An 18,164-nucleotide genomic window follows, 5' to 3' on the forward strand; every position below is an offset into this window, starting at 1 on the left:
GGAGTTCAGCCTTTTCTCTCAGTCACCCCCGTTCCCTCTCCCAAGCTCAACTGACCTTCATTTGATGATTAATGTGCTTTAGCCAACCAGGGAAGTTTGTACTGGGGTCTTTTTTGCTTCATTCTTCAAAGAAAAAAAGCAAATAGTCCCTGACACTTACGGGGTGAGGTCTGCATTCCTGGCTTTTTAAGACGTGTTTTAACGTTCAGTTTGATGGTGCCAAAGATAATACACGTGGAAAAAAAAAAATTCAGACATAAACCAATAAATGGTATAGCATGTTCAGTTTAACTGGATTAAAAAGAAGACTGAAACTTTTACGTCTTTCTGCATTCAGCTTTGCAGTTCGCATTAACATATTTCTGTAGCCTGCACCTATGTGCAACAAAATCACATTGGTGCGTTAGAGGTTGAGGTGTTAGAGGTGTTTTGGATCGTTGTGTGTTTGAGGGGGTGGCCTGAATTCACCAATTCATATGCAAAATCGATACCAAATGTGTTCTGCAGGTTTACAGCTCATACATCCCACGCTGACGTCAAAGTCAATAGCGACTTCAATTCTCAAAAATATAAAAGTGATTGAAAGACACTTAACATGTAGTCATACGGTAACCTGGATACACAAACAAACATTTCGTCACCCAAGTAGGGTCGATGACATCAGAGCTTTCAAACTTGGTTTTGCATAGGTTATAATCCTCCCACAGATCGCTCACTGATATGGGCAAAGCTGATCTCAGAACACAACTACACATATCTCCATGCACAAAACAGGCCTTCAATAGGTATGCTGCATCAACCTAATCTCTTTACATGGGTTATGTTTCAAAGAAAGTCGGATTAACTTTCTTTCGTGAAAATGCCAATTGACCCCAGTCATCACACTTCCGTCTTGTGATTACCTTGTGAAAAGTTTAAACAGATTGCACATTAGTTCAGATAGACAACTAACAGCCTGTGTATTTCAAAGCTGCACTTGAATTGATAGTCATAAATCTTCTCATCAAAAACCACTTCAACCTCTCTCCCCCTCATACACATGCACCCCATGTCAACAGTCTCCGTGTCTGTGTTTTGCCTAGATACTCTAGGTCTGTCTACGGTGGTTCTCAGGCACAGAACAACAATTTAAAACAATCCAATCCTGTGCTTGCCAGACCTGAGGTCACTAACGATGCAGTGTCGGCTACCAGTGAGCAGAAAAAACGCTATGTGCAACACAAAACATACACTCATTCAAACAGGGACACGTACAGTACATATACACCTCAGCATGTAACTGGCAGTGACTCTCAGTGACTGCCCAGCTGGATGACACCAAAATCATTAACACCTGCCCACCGCAACGCACCACTAAACAGTGTGTGGTCTTTAACAACATCTGTGTCCATTCAGCTGAAAACCCATTTCCGCTGTTTGACCCACATGGTTGCCCATGCAGGCACAGCCAGTTTGCTGTGATTGGCTGGGTCGCTGGGGCAAAGGTCATTTCTGAGCACTCAAGCTGGCTAAAAGCATGGAGTCCTGCAGTAGAATGGGATATCAGGGATATCAGATCAGCTTTAATTAGTTAGCCCACTAGCTGCGAGTCACTTTATATGAAAGGCAAACGACTGAATGCAAAAATGAAAACAGGGAGGGCATAAGGCAGACTGCTGACTACACTCATCGTATCATTTAGGAAATACAACACACATAAATGGATTTAATGTGGAACAATTCCACTTCATGATAAGATAGAATATAAGACAGGATTCTCTCAGAAATGATGAGCACAATTTTCATTTGTAAAAGGACAATTTTCCATGACAATGCCTGAGAAAGGCTCATGCACTCAGGTATGTTGGAAACAATATACTGCCCACCTTTCTGCAGGGATAAACTGCTGTGGCATTCTTTAGCCCTAGAAGGCATCCAGGTCAAGTGTTGTCATGCAAAGTCCACTGCCCCCAATCACTCAAGACTCAAGTTCTGTTAACCCATCATTCAGGCTTCATGTTGCTGAACTGTTACTCCACCATAACATCACATCTTAGGTCCAGGGTAGGGCATGTGTTGGATGAATTATACCTGTTTACATACGATATAAGCATATACACACCACGTTCAGATCCAACTGACCCCTCCCCCGCTACTCCATTTGTACTGTACAGTCCCTAATGGCCCGGCATCGAGATCAATAGTGCATGCTGGCCGTTCCTGACTAACGTTTCTTTGAGATAGAAGATCCTTACCCAGGCTATGGCGTGGATGGTTACGCCTGTGTTGCAATGCCTACACCGATGCTTGGCTTCCTGAACGCGGTTAGTTCGACTTACAGACCACTTGCTTATGCCTTATAACGAGCTGGAGTGAGGCAATGAGCAGAACAATCCCAGGACAGTCATTCGTGGCACAAATTCCAGCGAACCATGTGAAATGATCTGGACATGTAAATGAAATTCAGATCATACAGGGCAGGACTTGTGGCAAAGTAGGCTATATGCATCCCCTGGGAACGTGGAGATAGGATTTGTGTCCCCCATTATAAAGATGGATGACGATAACCGTGCACTTCCAGCCCACGACCGACTCCCAAACTGTACAATCGTTTCTGCAGAACCTGACAACCATCTGATAAATTGGCCTTGCAATTAAAATAAGCATACGTTATCTTCGACAGCGTCTCACGTTGAATACATCTCAATGACTGAGTGTTTTTTTTTATCGGGTGTACATGGAAACTGAATCAACCCACGGTATGCATGCAATTGTTCTAGGAGTCTTATAAGTTTTCGATGTTATTCCATAACGGGCTAAAATCAAGACAGTACATTTTTTCAGTGCCGAGACAGAAGAGGAAATGACTACCGCTGATTGCCAAACGGTAGTTTCCTCATGTAACGTTAGCTTGTTAACTTCACACGGTGTATATAGAGTGGCACACAGGGATGAACATCTATTCATGCGGACGTCGCTGACCAAGACCAAGATCTTAATTTATGTATTTCCGTCTGTCACCTCTGACAATTGCGAGGCTAGCGGTCAGCGGTGTAGCGGCTTCCGTATGCCCTGCCTAGTGTTACATTGTGACAACAGGGTGTGAGACCTACAGAAAAGTAGCACCAAACTAACAGCCCCAACATATTCCTGTTGTGATCATTGTTCAATGTTCCGTTGCACCCAAGAACAATAAACCAACTGTAAATGGAACAATTGTTGCACAGTTAATTTGTGGATTATGTAGTAGCCCATTTACCGCTAGCATAGAAGCGCTTTATAAGCCATGTGTGCCGAAATAAGCTATTGTTATTTGGGCATCGTCTTGTTAGACACAGGACAATATGTGGGGTAAAATAGATAAAAAACAATATGTTTCCAGTCCTAGTCATGAGACTTCTCAACACCGATTTTGCGCAACACTAAAACTATGCGACTGATACATTTTCATTCTATCAGCACGCTAATCCAAACCTTTCTGTCACATGCTACCTTCATCGACTGTTGCATTTTCATAAAACATTTCCAAACGTTACAAATTACTGTCGAATCCAACTCCACTAAGTCCATTATCATTCTGGGCTAGGCATGGGAATTGACAGAATATGACCTACCTTTACTGTAGAGACGGTGTAAAACAGGTTTCCATGTACCACGCTAAGCTCAGGGAGAGCGATTACTTCGTTCAGCTGTTTGCTATTTCCGGGTTAGAGAAACGTCATTGTGCTCAGGCACAGGTTCAGACCTACACTGCTTTTCCTCTGCTTTTCGATGAATAAAAGGGAACCGTTTTTATTTAATAGGACCAGGGGACTCTTGTAACGTCACAGATTTCCCCTCTAATATTATGTTAATTTGTGTGTCGAGCGCAATACAATGAAATGCATAGCCAGAGGCAATGTATTGGTTTTCCTTGCTCACGAGCGACACACCTGAGGGACTTGTGAAAACCCGTTAGACAAATTAAATTTCAGCTACAAATGGTTTTACAAAGCAAACCACCACTATGCTGCTTCTCATACGGACGGTGGCATTGGCTCTAGGCTACCATGTCAATTGAAATAACAATGATATAAACTTGTTGTGTGTATGAGTTTATGAGAGTTCTGACAGTGGCCTTACATTTCTCAAATGTCACCAGATGCCTCACATTGAAATAATTAGCTAGTGATTATGGTCAAAGAGTGACACACCTGTATTCCATTACCCAATCAACGCCCTGGATTGGGAAGATATAAGCCTCAATCACACAGTGGAAAGGTGTCAGCGTTTCACAGTCATTGCAAACTAAAGCTATAGTTACATGTAAGTTCTCTCCGGGCATTTACTTCGTTACAATGGGAAAAGAGCGTATGCATATCAACTTGGCCATAATTGGCCATGTTGACAGCGGAAAATCTACCACCACAGGCCACCTCGTGTACAAATGCGGCGGTGTTGATCCTAGAACCATCGAAAAGTATGAGAAAGCGGCAGCACAGGTTTGTCTTCTATTCTATTTGTGTAATCGTTCTAGCCAATGTTCCAAATTGATCTCAATCTCAAGACAATTTTTTTTTCTCTAGATGGGCAAGGCGTCATTCAAATATGCATGGGTTCTAGACAAACTTAAAGCCGAAAGGGAACGGGGCATTACTATTGATATTTCCCTACTAAAATTCAACACCCTCAAATATACCATTACGATAATTGACGCACCGGGACACCGGGACTTCATCAAGAATATGATCACCGGAACTTCGCAGGTAAGAAGTGAGTCTTTTGGAAGGTCCTTTGGTGGTAAATGCACTTTAAGCTTTGTTCACTTGTTTCCATGTCCAACCATTCCTTAGGCTGACGTCGCTCTTCTGATGGTGTCTGCTGCCAAAGGGGAATTCGAAGCTGGAATCTCGCGCAATGGTCAGACAAGAGAACACGCGCTGCTGGCCTATACACTCGGCGTCAAGCAACTCATTGTCTGCGTGAATAAAATGGACGTAACTGAACCCCCGTTCAGTCAAAAGCGCTTCGAGGAGGTGGCTAAAACTGTAACCAATTTTACCAAGAAGATTGGATACGACCCGAGCACTGTGCCTTTTGTGCCCATCTCTGGTTGGAGTGGGGAGAACCTGATTGCGCCATCTCAGAAGGTAGTTTTGTAAAAGGGTTACATTTATTTTTCTGCAAATGTCTATGAACTGAATTAAACGTCCTTTCCCCACTCAGATGGCTTGGTTCAAAGGATGGAAGGTGAAGAGTAAACAGGGCACCGCAAGTGGCAAAACTCTCCTGGAGGTTCTTGACTCCATTCTGCCTCCTGTGCGCACGGCAAGCAAACCTTTACGCTTGCCCTTGCAAGACGTGTACAAGATTGGAGGCAAGTGTTGGACAAGTCCAGAAATTAAGTTGACTCCATCAATGTTCACAAGGCCAATAGGTCTTTGATAAACTGCACATTTGAGTATATTTAGCCAAACCTTAAAAGGTGGATAACTCTGCCCTTAGGTGTTGGTACAGTCCCCGTGGGCAAGATTGTGACCGGTGTGCTAAAGCCTGGGATGGTGTTGAGCTTTGCCCCTGCAAGGATGACCGGTGAAGTCAAATCCATCGAGATGCACCACCAGGGGTTGCAGACTGCTCTTCCGGGCCACAACGTGGGCTTCAACATCCGTAACGTTTCGTCAAAGAACCTCCGCCGGGGAGACGTGGCTGGCAATGCCACACACGACCCTCCATCGGAAGCCAACAGCTTTGTTGCTCAGGTAAATATTTAAATCCTAACTGATTCATTTCGTAGCAACTCGTTTAGTGACATGTCCTTGGCAGTACCCTCTAACATGGGTTTAAATTTCTCCTCCATAGGTCATCATTCTGAACCATCCAGGGAAAATCCAGGCTGGCTACTCTCCCGTGCTGGACTGTCACACGGCACACGTCACCTGCCGCTTCTCTGAGCTCCAAGACAAGCTGGACCGTCGCACTGGCCAGAAGATCGAGGACAGGCCACAGCAGCTGAGGTCTGGGGATGCCGCCACAATTAAGCTGGTCCCCAACAGGCCCATGTGTGTGGAGAGCTTCTTTCAGTTTCCATCTTTAGGTGAGCTTGACGTTTCATTCACCCTAATGTAGTTTTTATGGTCTAAACATGTTTTTAATCCGAAACCAAAGCGCTGACTTCTAGTCTTATTCCTGCCCCTCAGGTCGGTTTGCCTGCAGGGACCTGAAACAGACTGTGGCTGTTGGTGTTATCAAGTCTGTGGAGAAGGCTGACCTAAACCCAAGGAAGGCACAGAAAGTGTAAAAGTTTAAGTTTTTTTTTTTTTTCCCTCGTTTACCAGCACTTCTGTATGTGTGTTTATATAACTGTTCAATTTTAGTTGTACAATGAAGTGTTTTATTTCAATCTTTATTTTGTGAAGATGTAACATATCTATTTTACTTTAGATTTAAAGTAGTACCACAAGGAAGTTGTGGAATAAGTTCTCTCATTAGTAAATTACTAATGTAATTGAAATTGTCCGACTTGAAACTAACTGTAAGTTGAGTGCAATAAAATTTTCTGTTTTTGAAGTTGCATGGTGTGTGTGCCTATACTATTTTCCTATAGACCGATACACAGAAAATACCATGGAAACTAAAATAGTTACAACATAAAGTCTTTAATCAGTATAATAGGATCAATTCACCTGCTTGGGCATCAGACATGGTCCTGCAGTCAAAGAATGGATAGAGATTGAAAGTCAAAACAGAACTGAAACATTGAAATCCAGTTTTACAGCAAACAAAACATGGGAATGGCTGTGTCACCTCCCAAAATGAAATACAAGAATGTTTCTTGGATGCATCTACTACGTGCTCAGGCTTTGAGATGGACATGACAAGTTAAACTGCGCTACGATTGCACTTCAATTTCTAAACTCATTTCAGCCAAGCTGACATCGGCACAAACAATTTCCTTTCCATTTAGATCATGTGGCTATTTTACATTAACTTGACCAATTGGTCTGGTCTCTCAACTTAAGTTAAATCAACCCTGATATTTTTTTTAGCCGAGGAGCAATGAGTGTCACAACGAAACTGTTCCTTACACAATTATATTTTAAAAAGCCATAACACTTATGGTTGAGGGGTTTTACTGCATATAAGTTTTACCATAATCTCATTCAGTTTTAGGTGAACAATTGCTAATACTATTCTGCATTTGCAAAGTGTAATTGTTCCACAATGATTATTTTTCTAGTACATGAAGTTCATCTGTGTGCTTCAATGATGTTTTTAAATGCATATTGTTGTACTAGAACTCAAGTGAGGTGATGCATGGCAGTAGAAAACCAAGGGGGATGTCATCTGTTCTGTTCTTTATACAGTGACTTTAAAAAGACTGATCATCTTCATGATACATATGATGTATTTGACATATTGCTGAAAACAGCCATGTAATCTTGATTAAATAGGGTAGAAATGGTTTGACGATCATTTTTGGCGATCCGGTAAAAAATGTAACATGCAATGCAGACTGTTCATTATCCTATGGGTTATGGATCATCAGTCATGCACTGCATCCCCATCCACTACCAACATGGCCTCCAAATGTGTACTCTTGTAGTGACCGTGATGTCTGGCCCTGTAAGACCCTAAAAATGTGACCCATGATAAAACACTCCTAATAAAATACAACAAAAAATACAATTAGGGGTGTCATGTTATATTGCCAGTGAGCTCCCAATGTAACTATGTAAACTCCTTCACAAATAGTCAGTAGTGCAAAATGTTTTGCACTTGACCACTCACTCAAACACTTGACACTCTTAAGAACACTGATAGATAAAGCAAGGCAAATGTATGATTGCCTGGCCTTCTCTAGTTGAAGTCAAATCTTTTCAGAGATAAATGCTTGAAACTGGCTGGAAAGTACACAGTGTGAAACGTAGCATGAACAAGGACAGAGAGAGAGAGACCATTCCAGAAACAGTAAGTGAGTGGGAGAGATTACTGGACTGACCCTAGAGCTGTGTGTATACACTGCAATACTTCACAGGGCCAACTAGAAAAACAGATTCTGGGTCAGAGTGTGTGTGTGCGCTGCTGGTGTCTGTAGTAAGCCTGCACTTTGAGGCTTCACAGGTTTCTTTTTCCCTCTTCTTCAATTGTTTTCCAGTACTGAAGTCTGTGGCTGTCACAAAATCATTATTGATTTTTTTTTTTCTTTTTTTTTTTTTAAACACACAAAGCAAGCGAGAACTACAAACACACATAATGAACATACATCTCATCCATGGACGTGCTATAGTGGTAAAGTTAAGAGAGATGCTTCATTTGAAATCAAACTAACAAAAACAGAAACAAAAAACACTATGAGTCCCACTAGACCAGTAGGCCATCGCAGGGGCAGGCGAAGTGGGCGTTCATTGTTCATACTGATCGGATCACAGCAAACAGAAGATCCAGTTCAAACTAATACTGCACACATACCCGTCAGAACCACACTGGGCCCACATAAGTGGTTAGAGGAAGGGCAAAGAACATGAATTCATTATGCACTTTTTTTTTTTCCCAATACACGAACACAGGCAAGTATATACACATACAAACACACACACGCTCACACACGTGTTCACACTCACCTATATATGTACATTCATAATATATACACACACTTGGTAACCGTACAAGCAAGATTGGTGTGGTAAGTGCTGGGATCGGAGGGCTTTGCCGGCTAGTCAACCTGCTGTTGTAGACAGTAGGAGGAGTGGAATGAGAACACTGTTTATTAGCAGACAAGCTTTGTCCACAGACTACATTTACACACACCAGACCTCCAGTATTGGAGATGCAGCATGGGCGCCTTATCTTGTACGGGGGGGGGGGGGGGTAGTTTCACCAATTTGTGAGCGAGAGTGATCTGAGGGCTGGGTGTCCTGGGTTTATCTTGGTGTATTCCATATCGGTTTGATCGTGATGCTCGCTTCAGCAGCTATTTACAGTGTTGCCCTCGGCGACCAGAGTGTGGGGTGGAAAGACCCAGGTTTGGAGGGAGGGGCCTTTAGGGGTGGTCAACATCGTCTGGGTGTCAGTCAGATAGGATGTGCACGAAGGACATGGGAAACACTCCCTTCCTGTCCGGGTACCCTTCAATGTGCCCGATCTAAAAAGCGAGAAGGCAAAATTAGCAAGTGCAAATATGTTAAATTAGTAAATTAGTAAATATTAGCAAATATCTACAATGTCTCTCACAATCACACCCCATAAAACCGCTCCATTAATGCTCTCCAAAGGAGCCGAGTGTACTGACTATGAAGTCCAGCCAACCATTATACATGTTTTATGGAGTCCAGAGGGATCCATAACAGGGAGCCCATGAGATGGGGGGGGGGGGTGCTTGTTAGAGCGTGCTGCTGTTAGAAACAGACAAGGGAGATGTACTTACCCACCACTCCTGGTCCTCCTCTCCTGTCACAATAATGACCTCACCCTCCACAAAGGTTAGCTCATCCTCGTTATCTGCTTGGCAGTCGTAGATGGTCTTCACCCTTCGAGTTTTTGCCTTTGCCTGCATCAAACAAACAAAAAACAAAAGGACATCAGCAGGGACAAACACATGTTTGACCAAATACAACTCTGTGGATGCAACCAATACAACAAGACATTTATTATTACGTGTTCTGAAGGTCATGGTATGGTCTATGTGAACTTTTCTAAAAACAAGACTATGGCCTGTCTGAACCTTTACTGAAGTTACCAATATCAGGTTTAGAAGACTCTGCCGACTCACCACATTGATCTTTCTCGGCAACGGGACAGGCGTCTCTGGAGCTGACGCTGGACTCCCATTGGTGTCCTCGCTGGAGGGCTGGGTGGGGTGCGGCGATGTATCTCCGCGCTGATTAGCTGCTCGTGAGTCGGGCGGCTGCGGCTTTGGGGGTATCTGCCCAGGAGGTGGCTTGTGGGGGTGCTCCACTGGCCCAGGCCTCGGGGAATGATCCCCAAGCTGAGGTTTGGGGGGTAGATCCTTCAGCTGGGGCTTGGGTGGCAGATCTCCTAAGTTGGGTTTGGGGGGCAAGTCGGATAGCTGCGGTTTTGGGGGCAGCTCCCCAGGCTTCGGGGGTAGGTCTGCTGACTGCGGCTTGGGAGGAAGGTCACTCAGATGAGGCTTTTCAGGTAACGCAACCTTGTGGGGTGGCTCGGGTGCCTGTGGTGATTTCGGGAATACTTCTGAAGACTTGCGGAACACGTCCGGTGACTTCTGAAAGACCTCAGGAGATTTTTGAAAGACCTCTGGAGATTTTTGAAAGACTTCAGGAGATTTTTGAAAGACTTCAGGAGATTTTTGAAAGGCTTCAGGAGATTTTTGAAAGACTTCAGGAGATTTTTGAAAGACCTCTGGAGATTTTTGAAAGACTTCAGGAGACTTTGGAAATACTTCAGGAGACTTTGGAAAGACGTCAGGAGACTTTTGAAAGACTTCAGGAGACTTTTGAAAGACTTCATGAGGCTGGTTGGTCTTGTCCACAGACATGTGGTGGATGGTGTCGGTCTTTCGCAGTGCCACTGTAGAGTGAAAAAGATGAGATTATGTGAAGTTCGTCCACCTTGAAGCAGGTAACCGCTTGTGCATGCATGGCTAGACAAGACAGTGTTCTACACTTCCATTTTTCTCTCACATTCTTATTTTAAATGTGAGAGAATGTTGGATTGATGCTCTCTTATGGCTAGAAGCAAGGCCTATTGGAATTGAAGGAGCAAGACGGAGAGACATACACTGACTCAAGCGTTTGCCATTTATCACAACTGCTTACAGAAAATTCCCTTGAGAGACTAGTGCCTCATTTTGGTGACTTTCAAGTTCTTAGATTCCCTCCCACCCTCCCCCCCCCCCCCCCCCACCCCCATTCAGGTAAGCTTAAGGGAAGCTTAAAATATGATTTCACAGGCTCTTGGGGCTTACCTTTCTGAGGTAGTTTGGGAAGAACCCTTGGGCCAAGTGTAGACTTAGTGTGGCTCGACATAGTGCTAAAAAACAACAAAAGCATGGGTTGACGACTAATGGTATCAGCACAATACTATGAGCATTCTATCTGTAATCAAAGGCTTGCAGACACATGGAATTCATCTTGTTACAATTAACTGTAATTTATTTATTTTATTATGATTTTAGACATTTGGAATTTGTTTTATTGGACTCAGGAGGAAGAGAGATGCTTTTTCCACACATCTGTACCTCTTCTTGAAAACACAGTACTTTACCTTTGCTCCTGTGGAATGCCCTCAAACTTGTTTGAGTGAGGTGACATTTTATTGATTGGTGGTGGTGTAGAGTCACTCCCTGTAAGTAAAATACTGTTAGGAATCGTCTTTGGAGATGGCTGCAGTCATAGTGAAAACTTTGCTATACTTGATGTGAGTGAGTGTGTGTGTGTGTGTGTGTGTGTGTGTAGTGAATTACTTCAGCCATTAAACACCTGCTAGTGCCTTACTTAAAAGTTATATTTCAGTGTTTTTAATGTGCTTGGAATTAGTTTGGGTACAATAAAAAAAAAAAACATAAAAATACGTAATAAGTAGGTAACACAATACTGAATAAGCAGTCAACTGAGGTAAAATGCATGCTGGGAAAAAAAAAAAAACAGTATTCCAATTCTGGTCCCAATCAGTTGTCATACAGACCGGTTAAAGTGTACATTACATGAAGCAGAACTAGATCTGTCAATCATTTGAAGCTGAAAATCCAATTGAGCCCTCAGGACCACAATTGGAAATCACTGGTGTTAATTACCCAGAAGCCTTTGCAGGCTTCATGCACATCATGGGTGTCAAGGCAAGGGTCAAAGGGCACGGCTCAGGGGGGAGTTGCAAGGCTGAGCTGTCATTTAGCTGATAGCAATTATGTACATTTCTAGCGAAGGTTTGATTTTCTAAAAATAGAGCAAGCCTTGAGGCTTCTTCTTCGAATAACTATCCAAATCAGGAGTGCTATTCCTAAATAAAAAGATATTTATCTGGACAACAATACACATAACAAAACATTTTGGAAAACAGGCACACCAACAGGTTGCTGAATGCACATGTGGAGAGGACAGCACACAACAATGACTCGACTTTGATGTAAAATAAAAATGGGACAGTCACAAGAACCATGAAAGGTAAACTACAACTAAGGGTTGTGGCTTAGCCAATGTGAATAACCAATGTAAAAGCTTTGTTTTGCTATCATTAGACGAGAAAGCCTAAACAAATCACTAGTCACATAACATTTGTCATTTGTCAGAAATGACTCATGTGTATGACTCTGCTTTGCTGACACTTGTCAAGGGACATAGTTAGCCTCAGGGCTAGCAAGCTAGTTAAGATGGTGTTGCATAACCCATTATGTCACCATGATGAGTAACATGCAGCTTACAAAATGTACCCTGATTAAGATGGACTTTACATCTCACAAAATGTATCCTGATTAAGATGGACTTTCTTGACAGCAGTTAGAGGGCAATCGTTGCAGCCAAGACTGCCAATGATTATGTGCTTATGTGCTAATGTTGCAAATCACGCTAGCTCGTTATCCTTGCGTAGCTGAATAAGACTCCCCTACAGTTGAATCAGGAGAATCCCTACAAAAGTACAGAAAGACAATGAAATGAAAGATTTTAAAACAGTTTTTACCTCATGAAGGCTAAACTGACCAAACAAAAATGCCTCTCGAAACGGCAACACAGCCTGTAAATTATGGTGACATTCTCAATTTTTTTTTTAACCGGTTTACCTTGCCTTCCCCTTTTCTACTACTTAACAACAACGGCACCTTCATCTACCTTCCTCCAGTGAAATGTAATTATTCTTATTTAAAAAATAGTTCGCGCTAGAGTAATGTTGAACCACCAACCTAAATATAGCTAGGGCCCTGTACAAAAACACTTATCAGAGAGAGACGATGCATCACCTGGTTCTCTGGGGGACAGCCCAACAGGCTCACCCTGGGGGTGTCCACCTTTGAGCAGGGGTGTGTGGGAGAGAGAGGTGTGTGGATCGGAGAGGGTACGCTTGTGCCCTGGGGGAGGGGGAGGAGGTCTCTTCTTGGACAGGGTGGAGGTGCTACCCCCGCCAGGGGACTGGGTGGTGTTGGGGAGGGTGGAGGGAGACAGGCCAGACGGAGGGGTGGCTAAAGGTGGGACACAAGCACAGCACAAACATGACACACACACACATGCATGATATGGTATGGGGGGGTCTGGGCACATTAGGCATTAAGTCAAATCACACATGGTACTGGTTATGGGCACTTGCACATGAAGGAGGCTGGGATGAGGAAGGAGACAAGGAAGAAGGGTGCGAGGAGGACAGAGGAGAGGAGGGGACAACGAAGGGTGAAAACAGGAGGGAGGAAGGATGACAGGACAAGAATCTAGAGGTTATCTGAAGGAGTTCAAGGAGAGAATACGAAGGCCTTGTTTTCAAGGCCTGGTTCTCCTAACCTATGGCACAACAGATGTGTTCAGACTACAGCTAAACAATGAGGATTTGAACATTCATACTAGCATAGACAACATATAACACGAGGATGAGCACAAGGAAAACGGAGACATGACTTAGAAAAAAGGAAAATAGTGCTGAGTAACAGGACGCCACTGAGATCACAAGATTTAACCTAAAACTTGCCTTTTCTAACCTTAATCACTGGAACATCGCAAGACTGATTTAATAGTAATTTAGTGATTTAGTGATGGTCCCTTGTTCGGACAGCATAGGCTAAGAGAGAGCTCAGCCCTGGATGAGCACAGATGCAGTGCAGTGTGGGGTAAGGGAGCCATAACATGGGTCAAAATGAGACAGTAAGTTGTGTTTCATCGCCCCAGCAAAGGATGAAGCCTCGCCTGAGGAACGGGGTTCAAAGCCACAGGAAACACATTGAACTGAACACCTTAAAGAGGCATGTTCAGAAACCAATTGGCCCATTTCCTAGACAGTGTCCAGGGGGGTATTCCAAGTACATGGTTAAGTGACAAACCTGAGTAAGATAACTCAGAGGAACCACTTAACGGAAGAACCCTATGGCCTCATTCTCCTAGCAAAACAAAGCCATAGGGCTCTTCTATTAGGAAGTTTACCACTTCCTCTGACTTCATTTACCTATGTTTGTCACTAAACCACGTACTTGGAATACCCCCCACTGGACAGCTTTCAGTTAAAACAAACACACTCAATCAAACACTCAATCAATCAATCAATCAATCAATCTCTAAGAGAACACAATGAGTTCCCAAGCTATGGGGATGTACCACAGGCAACTTCTATGCCCATTTTGACCCGTTTATACCCATGATGCAATCCGAGTGTTCTACAGCGGGTGACACAGCGGAGGTGGTGTAGTGCACGAGAAACGTGTATCAAGCAAAACCGGGGAAAAAAAGAGAAATATTCACTGATGTATTGTCGCGTGCTCGCCAGAGTGGCGTAGTGCGAATGAGAACCAAGGAATGCCAGAGAAGGAGCTGCAGGAGGAAGAGGGGAAAAGGAAAGAGAAAGAGAAAGAGAGAAAGAAACAGAAAAGGAGAAATAGATGGAGAGGGGAGAGCAGATGTCATTCATTAAAGGCTAGTCCAACCCCAGCAAAAACAAAATCAGGTCGAGATGAGACAAGGAAGGCATAGGATGAGCAGCAGTGAGCCGCAGAATCAGTGCAGTAAAGGAAATACTGCACACTTCGCCAAACACAAGAAAGCAACTGTTGAACTCAGAAGGGTAAGAAAAGGAGTCTGTCCAGTCAAACCAAGAGAGAGAGAGAGAAAAAAAGAAAAAGAAGAAGCGAAGGAAAAGCAATTAGACAAGAAAGAGAAGGCAGTCCTTATAACATCTCATAAACATTGCCTTTGCTGTCTATCTGAGATGGACTGTTGAAGCTCTGCCGGAAAAGTGAACAGGGCAGTTGAAGGAGTGGACGGAAGGGTGTTTGTTTGTGTGTGTGTGTGTGTGTGTGTGTGTGTCCAAGGGCTGTCTCATTGTGAAAGTGACACATGAAAAGGGCCTGTTCATTCTAAGCGACAGCCCATAAAGAAACACTGTTCAGCCTGATCACAGGCAGCACAAAGGCAGCGTTCAATTTAACACACTGCCACATCAAGAGATATAGCTCATCTGGCATGTCTATGGACTCACTGTGTGTGTGTGTGTGTGTGTGTGTGTGTATAAGTGCGTGTGCGTGCGTGTGTGTGTGTGTGTGTGTTAATGTGTGTGTGTGTGTGTGTGTGTGTATATATGTGTGTGTGTGTATGTGTGTGTGATTGAGGGAGGGAGGGAGTGCTGGAGAACACCAAGCTCTTGTCTGAGTAAATTTATGGGAGCCTTTGATTGTTTTACTGCACACAGTTTGGCCTGTGGGCTGACGGCTGGGCTGCTGGGTGCTGGGTGTGAATGCCTGGCAGTGGATTTGCATGGCCGAGGGCAGAGGGACAGGAGAGGAACCTTCACCCATCCTGGAGGTTGTCTGGTGCAAACCCACATTATGACACCTGCTTCCTGTTTTTCTGATTGACACAAAGACATTCCTGTGTGTCTGTTTGTGTGTGTGTGTGTGTGTGTGTGTGTGTGTGTGTGTGTGTGTGTGTGTGTGTGTGTGTGTGTGTGTGTGTGTGTGTGTGTGTGTGTGTGTGTCCTTTCATATGTGTGTGTCTATGTGAGAAAGCAGGGGAGGTGTATAATGAAAGTAGAAATAGAAAAAGACATAAAGACATGGGACGGTCAAAGAAGTTTCTAAAAGGTCTACAAGTTCCACTGAGAGCTTAGGGCTGTAGCACTGTAAGAGACTCACTCCATAAATACACCATTTTAACACAAGTCAATAATCTTACATAAGGAAGAAAAACATCTTGCTTCCAATCTTGCATAATACAGAAAAAGTATTCTCTCTCTGAGTATCAGCCTAATTTAATTCTTCCCTCAAAATACTTAGAAGCCTGAACAATTAAGTTCCCTAAATCATTTCTCTGAATGTTCTGCATTAGTAATGTACAACATTAGCTGCACTATAGTCAGACAGACGCATCTTGTCGGCTTGGGCCACTGGCGTGCCTGCGCCTACCTTTGCCTGCGTTCCTAGGGGGCAGGGGTGGGGCATCGGTGCCAGGGGAGGAGGGCACGTCAGTGGAGGCGCTGTACATCTGATTGGTGAAGGCGCTGTAGGAGAGGCGCTGCTTGTCACGCGACCCCAGGAAGCTGGGCAGGGAGAGCTTGTCATGGGGGGAGAGGCTGGATGAGTGGCAGAAGCTCTGGGGACGCGGGGAACGGTCCTTTTTTATGGGGCTCGGCTGCAGGGACAGGGAGGAGGACAGGAAGACAGACTTAAATTCAATTCAATTTTATTCAATTTTATTTATATAGCGCCATAACAATACAAGTGTCTCAAGGCGCTTAAATGATGAAAGTCTAGTTAATAAATGCAACAGTATTCTGTCATGTATGCCAGTATGCCGAGGTAGATAACGGAAACTGCAAAAGCATCAGTGTGTGCTTCATCATGTGCGGGTGATGGTTGTTGTTACAGTGGGAGTGGAGTGAGTCTTCTAAGGTAAAATAATACATTACAAAAGATAGGGGCCATTGCTGGGGAACTTGGTCTGAAGTGTCGGTAATGATTTAAGTTTTTAAGTGAGATTTACAACTAAACCCAGGGATTGACGAACGAACAAACCTTGTAATCCAAGTCATCATCGCTCTCGTCCAGGTCCTCCAGACGCAAGTTCCACTCATACTCCACATGAACGTGCTGGTTAAACTTCCCTGCAGCAGCCTGCACCAGCTGCAACACACACACACACACACACACACACACACACACACACACACACACACACACACACACGAATGAGTAAAGGTTTGAGGGCAGCCCAGTCTCACCCCCTGAGAATTGCATTAAAGAGAGATGTGTGAAGAGAAGTGAGGTCTACATTAGCATGGGGCCAGTGATGAAGCTTCTGCACCGTCATCCATGTGTTTTTCCTCTGTATCAGTAGAGTGATAACCTCTCTATGTAAATCATGGCTGACCGACACCATGGGTTTGGCTATCTGTATCTGGAGTGAGCCTCGAGGTTGTAAAGACGGCAGTGTTCGTTCCATGAGCAGACATGTGCAACTGGTGATTCAGTATCGGGCTGCTGCCCCCAAGTGTTCAAATGTTATACTACAGCCTGAGGATTTAAAAAAAATCTAATGTACAGGAGCCATTACATAAATGTGTCCATTTGTTTGATTTGTATTAGCATGTCTTTTAAATCACTGAACATGTTAACACATCAACTGATATTCTGAACATCAACATTACTAATAGGATCTAGACACCTATGACTTATGGTAAAATGTTAAATGAATTATGGAATGAAGAATAAAATAGGAAGGAAAGAAAGATGGGAGCAGGCCAGGTCCTTTCAGATGGGCTACCCAGGTGATCCTTACCGCCTCCTCACATTGGCTGTTCCTCAATCGCCTAGCAACATCCAGCACAGTCTCTCCATTCTGATTGGCTGGAAGACACAGGAGACATTGTATGATGATCTGACACAGGGAAAGCTGTTAAGATGTGTGGGCTGTAGGTCTATGGATGCAACTGCTTATGCCTGTGTATGAGTGTATGTTTCATGTTACATAGCTGAGATATGAGTATACTTTGATTGAAATATTGTTATGTGTATGTGTAATATCTCACTGTGTGTGTGTGTGTGTGTGTGTGTGTGTGTGTGTGTGTGTGTGTGTGTGCCTGCGGTATGTTTCATGTTGCTTATCTCAGAAGTGAGAGAGAAAGATTTTGAGCGTTATGATGAGCGAAAACAGAGATATGAGTCTCTGATATGGAGATAGTCTTGTGATTGCATGTGTATAAAGACAGATAGTATGACGACTGTGTGTGTTTCTGGTTTCTGTGTCTATGTGTGTGTGTGTGTGTGTGTGTGTGTGTGTGTGTGTGTGGTGTGTCTTACTGATATCAGTGGCCGGCTTGCCCCTCAGCAGCAGTTTGAGGCATTCATGTTTCTGGTACATGCAGCAGTAGTGCAGAGCAGTGTTCCCCCTCTCTGTCTGCTTATCCAGGTTCCCACTGCGCGCACACACACACACACACACACACACACCCACACACACACACACACACACACACACACACACACACACACACACACACACACACACACACACAAAAAAGGCCAAGAGGTCAACAAACGGTTTGTC

General features: G+C 43.9%; 3 protein-coding genes across 3 annotated transcripts in view; 1 reads left to right on the forward strand and 2 right to left on the reverse strand.

Moving 5' to 3' along the window:
- fam49bb (family with sequence similarity 49 member Bb) overlaps positions 1-3,635 on the reverse strand; it is a 50,632-nt gene extending 46,997 nt beyond the window's left edge. Inside the window, exon 1 of the mRNA XM_080855254.1 lies at positions 3,594-3,635. The gene's annotated coding sequence lies outside the window, so the exon portion shown is untranslated. The remainder of the gene's footprint in view (positions 1-3,593) is intronic.
- A 681-nt stretch (positions 3,636-4,316) lies between these two features.
- Positions 4,317-6,259, forward strand: eef1a1l3 (eukaryotic translation elongation factor 1 alpha 1, like 3; the record flags this gene model as incomplete). The annotated part of the gene is made up of 7 exons (XM_080855250.1): positions 4,317-4,460; positions 4,545-4,724; positions 4,812-5,108; positions 5,185-5,335; positions 5,464-5,720; positions 5,821-6,055; positions 6,159-6,259. 7 exons carry the CDS (start codon positions 4,317-4,319, stop codon positions 6,257-6,259), a joined length of 1,365 nt encoding a protein of 454 aa, XP_080711376.1.
- Positions 6,260-6,628: 369 nt separating this feature from the next.
- Positions 6,629-18,164, reverse strand: part of asap1b (ArfGAP with SH3 domain, ankyrin repeat and PH domain 1b) — a 61,543-nt gene continuing 50,007 nt past the window's right edge. The window contains exons 19-28 of the mRNA XM_080855256.1: positions 17,918-18,033; positions 17,397-17,464; positions 16,634-16,741; positions 16,025-16,250; positions 12,890-13,108; positions 11,203-11,281; positions 10,904-10,968; positions 9,731-10,506; positions 9,386-9,508; positions 6,629-9,103 (exon numbers count right to left, since the gene is read on the reverse strand). Coding sequence (XP_080711382.1) covers positions 9,029-9,103; positions 9,386-9,508; positions 9,731-10,506; positions 10,904-10,968; positions 11,203-11,281; positions 12,890-13,108; positions 16,025-16,250; positions 16,634-16,741; positions 17,397-17,464; positions 17,918-18,033 — 1,855 coding nt within the window. The 3' untranslated portion in view covers positions 6,629-9,028. The remainder of the gene's footprint in view (positions 9,104-9,385; positions 9,509-9,730; positions 10,507-10,903; positions 10,969-11,202; positions 11,282-12,889; positions 13,109-16,024; positions 16,251-16,633; positions 16,742-17,396; positions 17,465-17,917; positions 18,034-18,164) is intronic.

Source organism: Sprattus sprattus (genome assembly GCF_963457725.1).
Source record: "Sprattus sprattus genome assembly, chromosome: 17".
In the NCBI taxonomy this organism is placed as follows: Eukaryota; Metazoa; Chordata; class Actinopteri; order Clupeiformes; family Clupeidae; genus Sprattus; species Sprattus sprattus.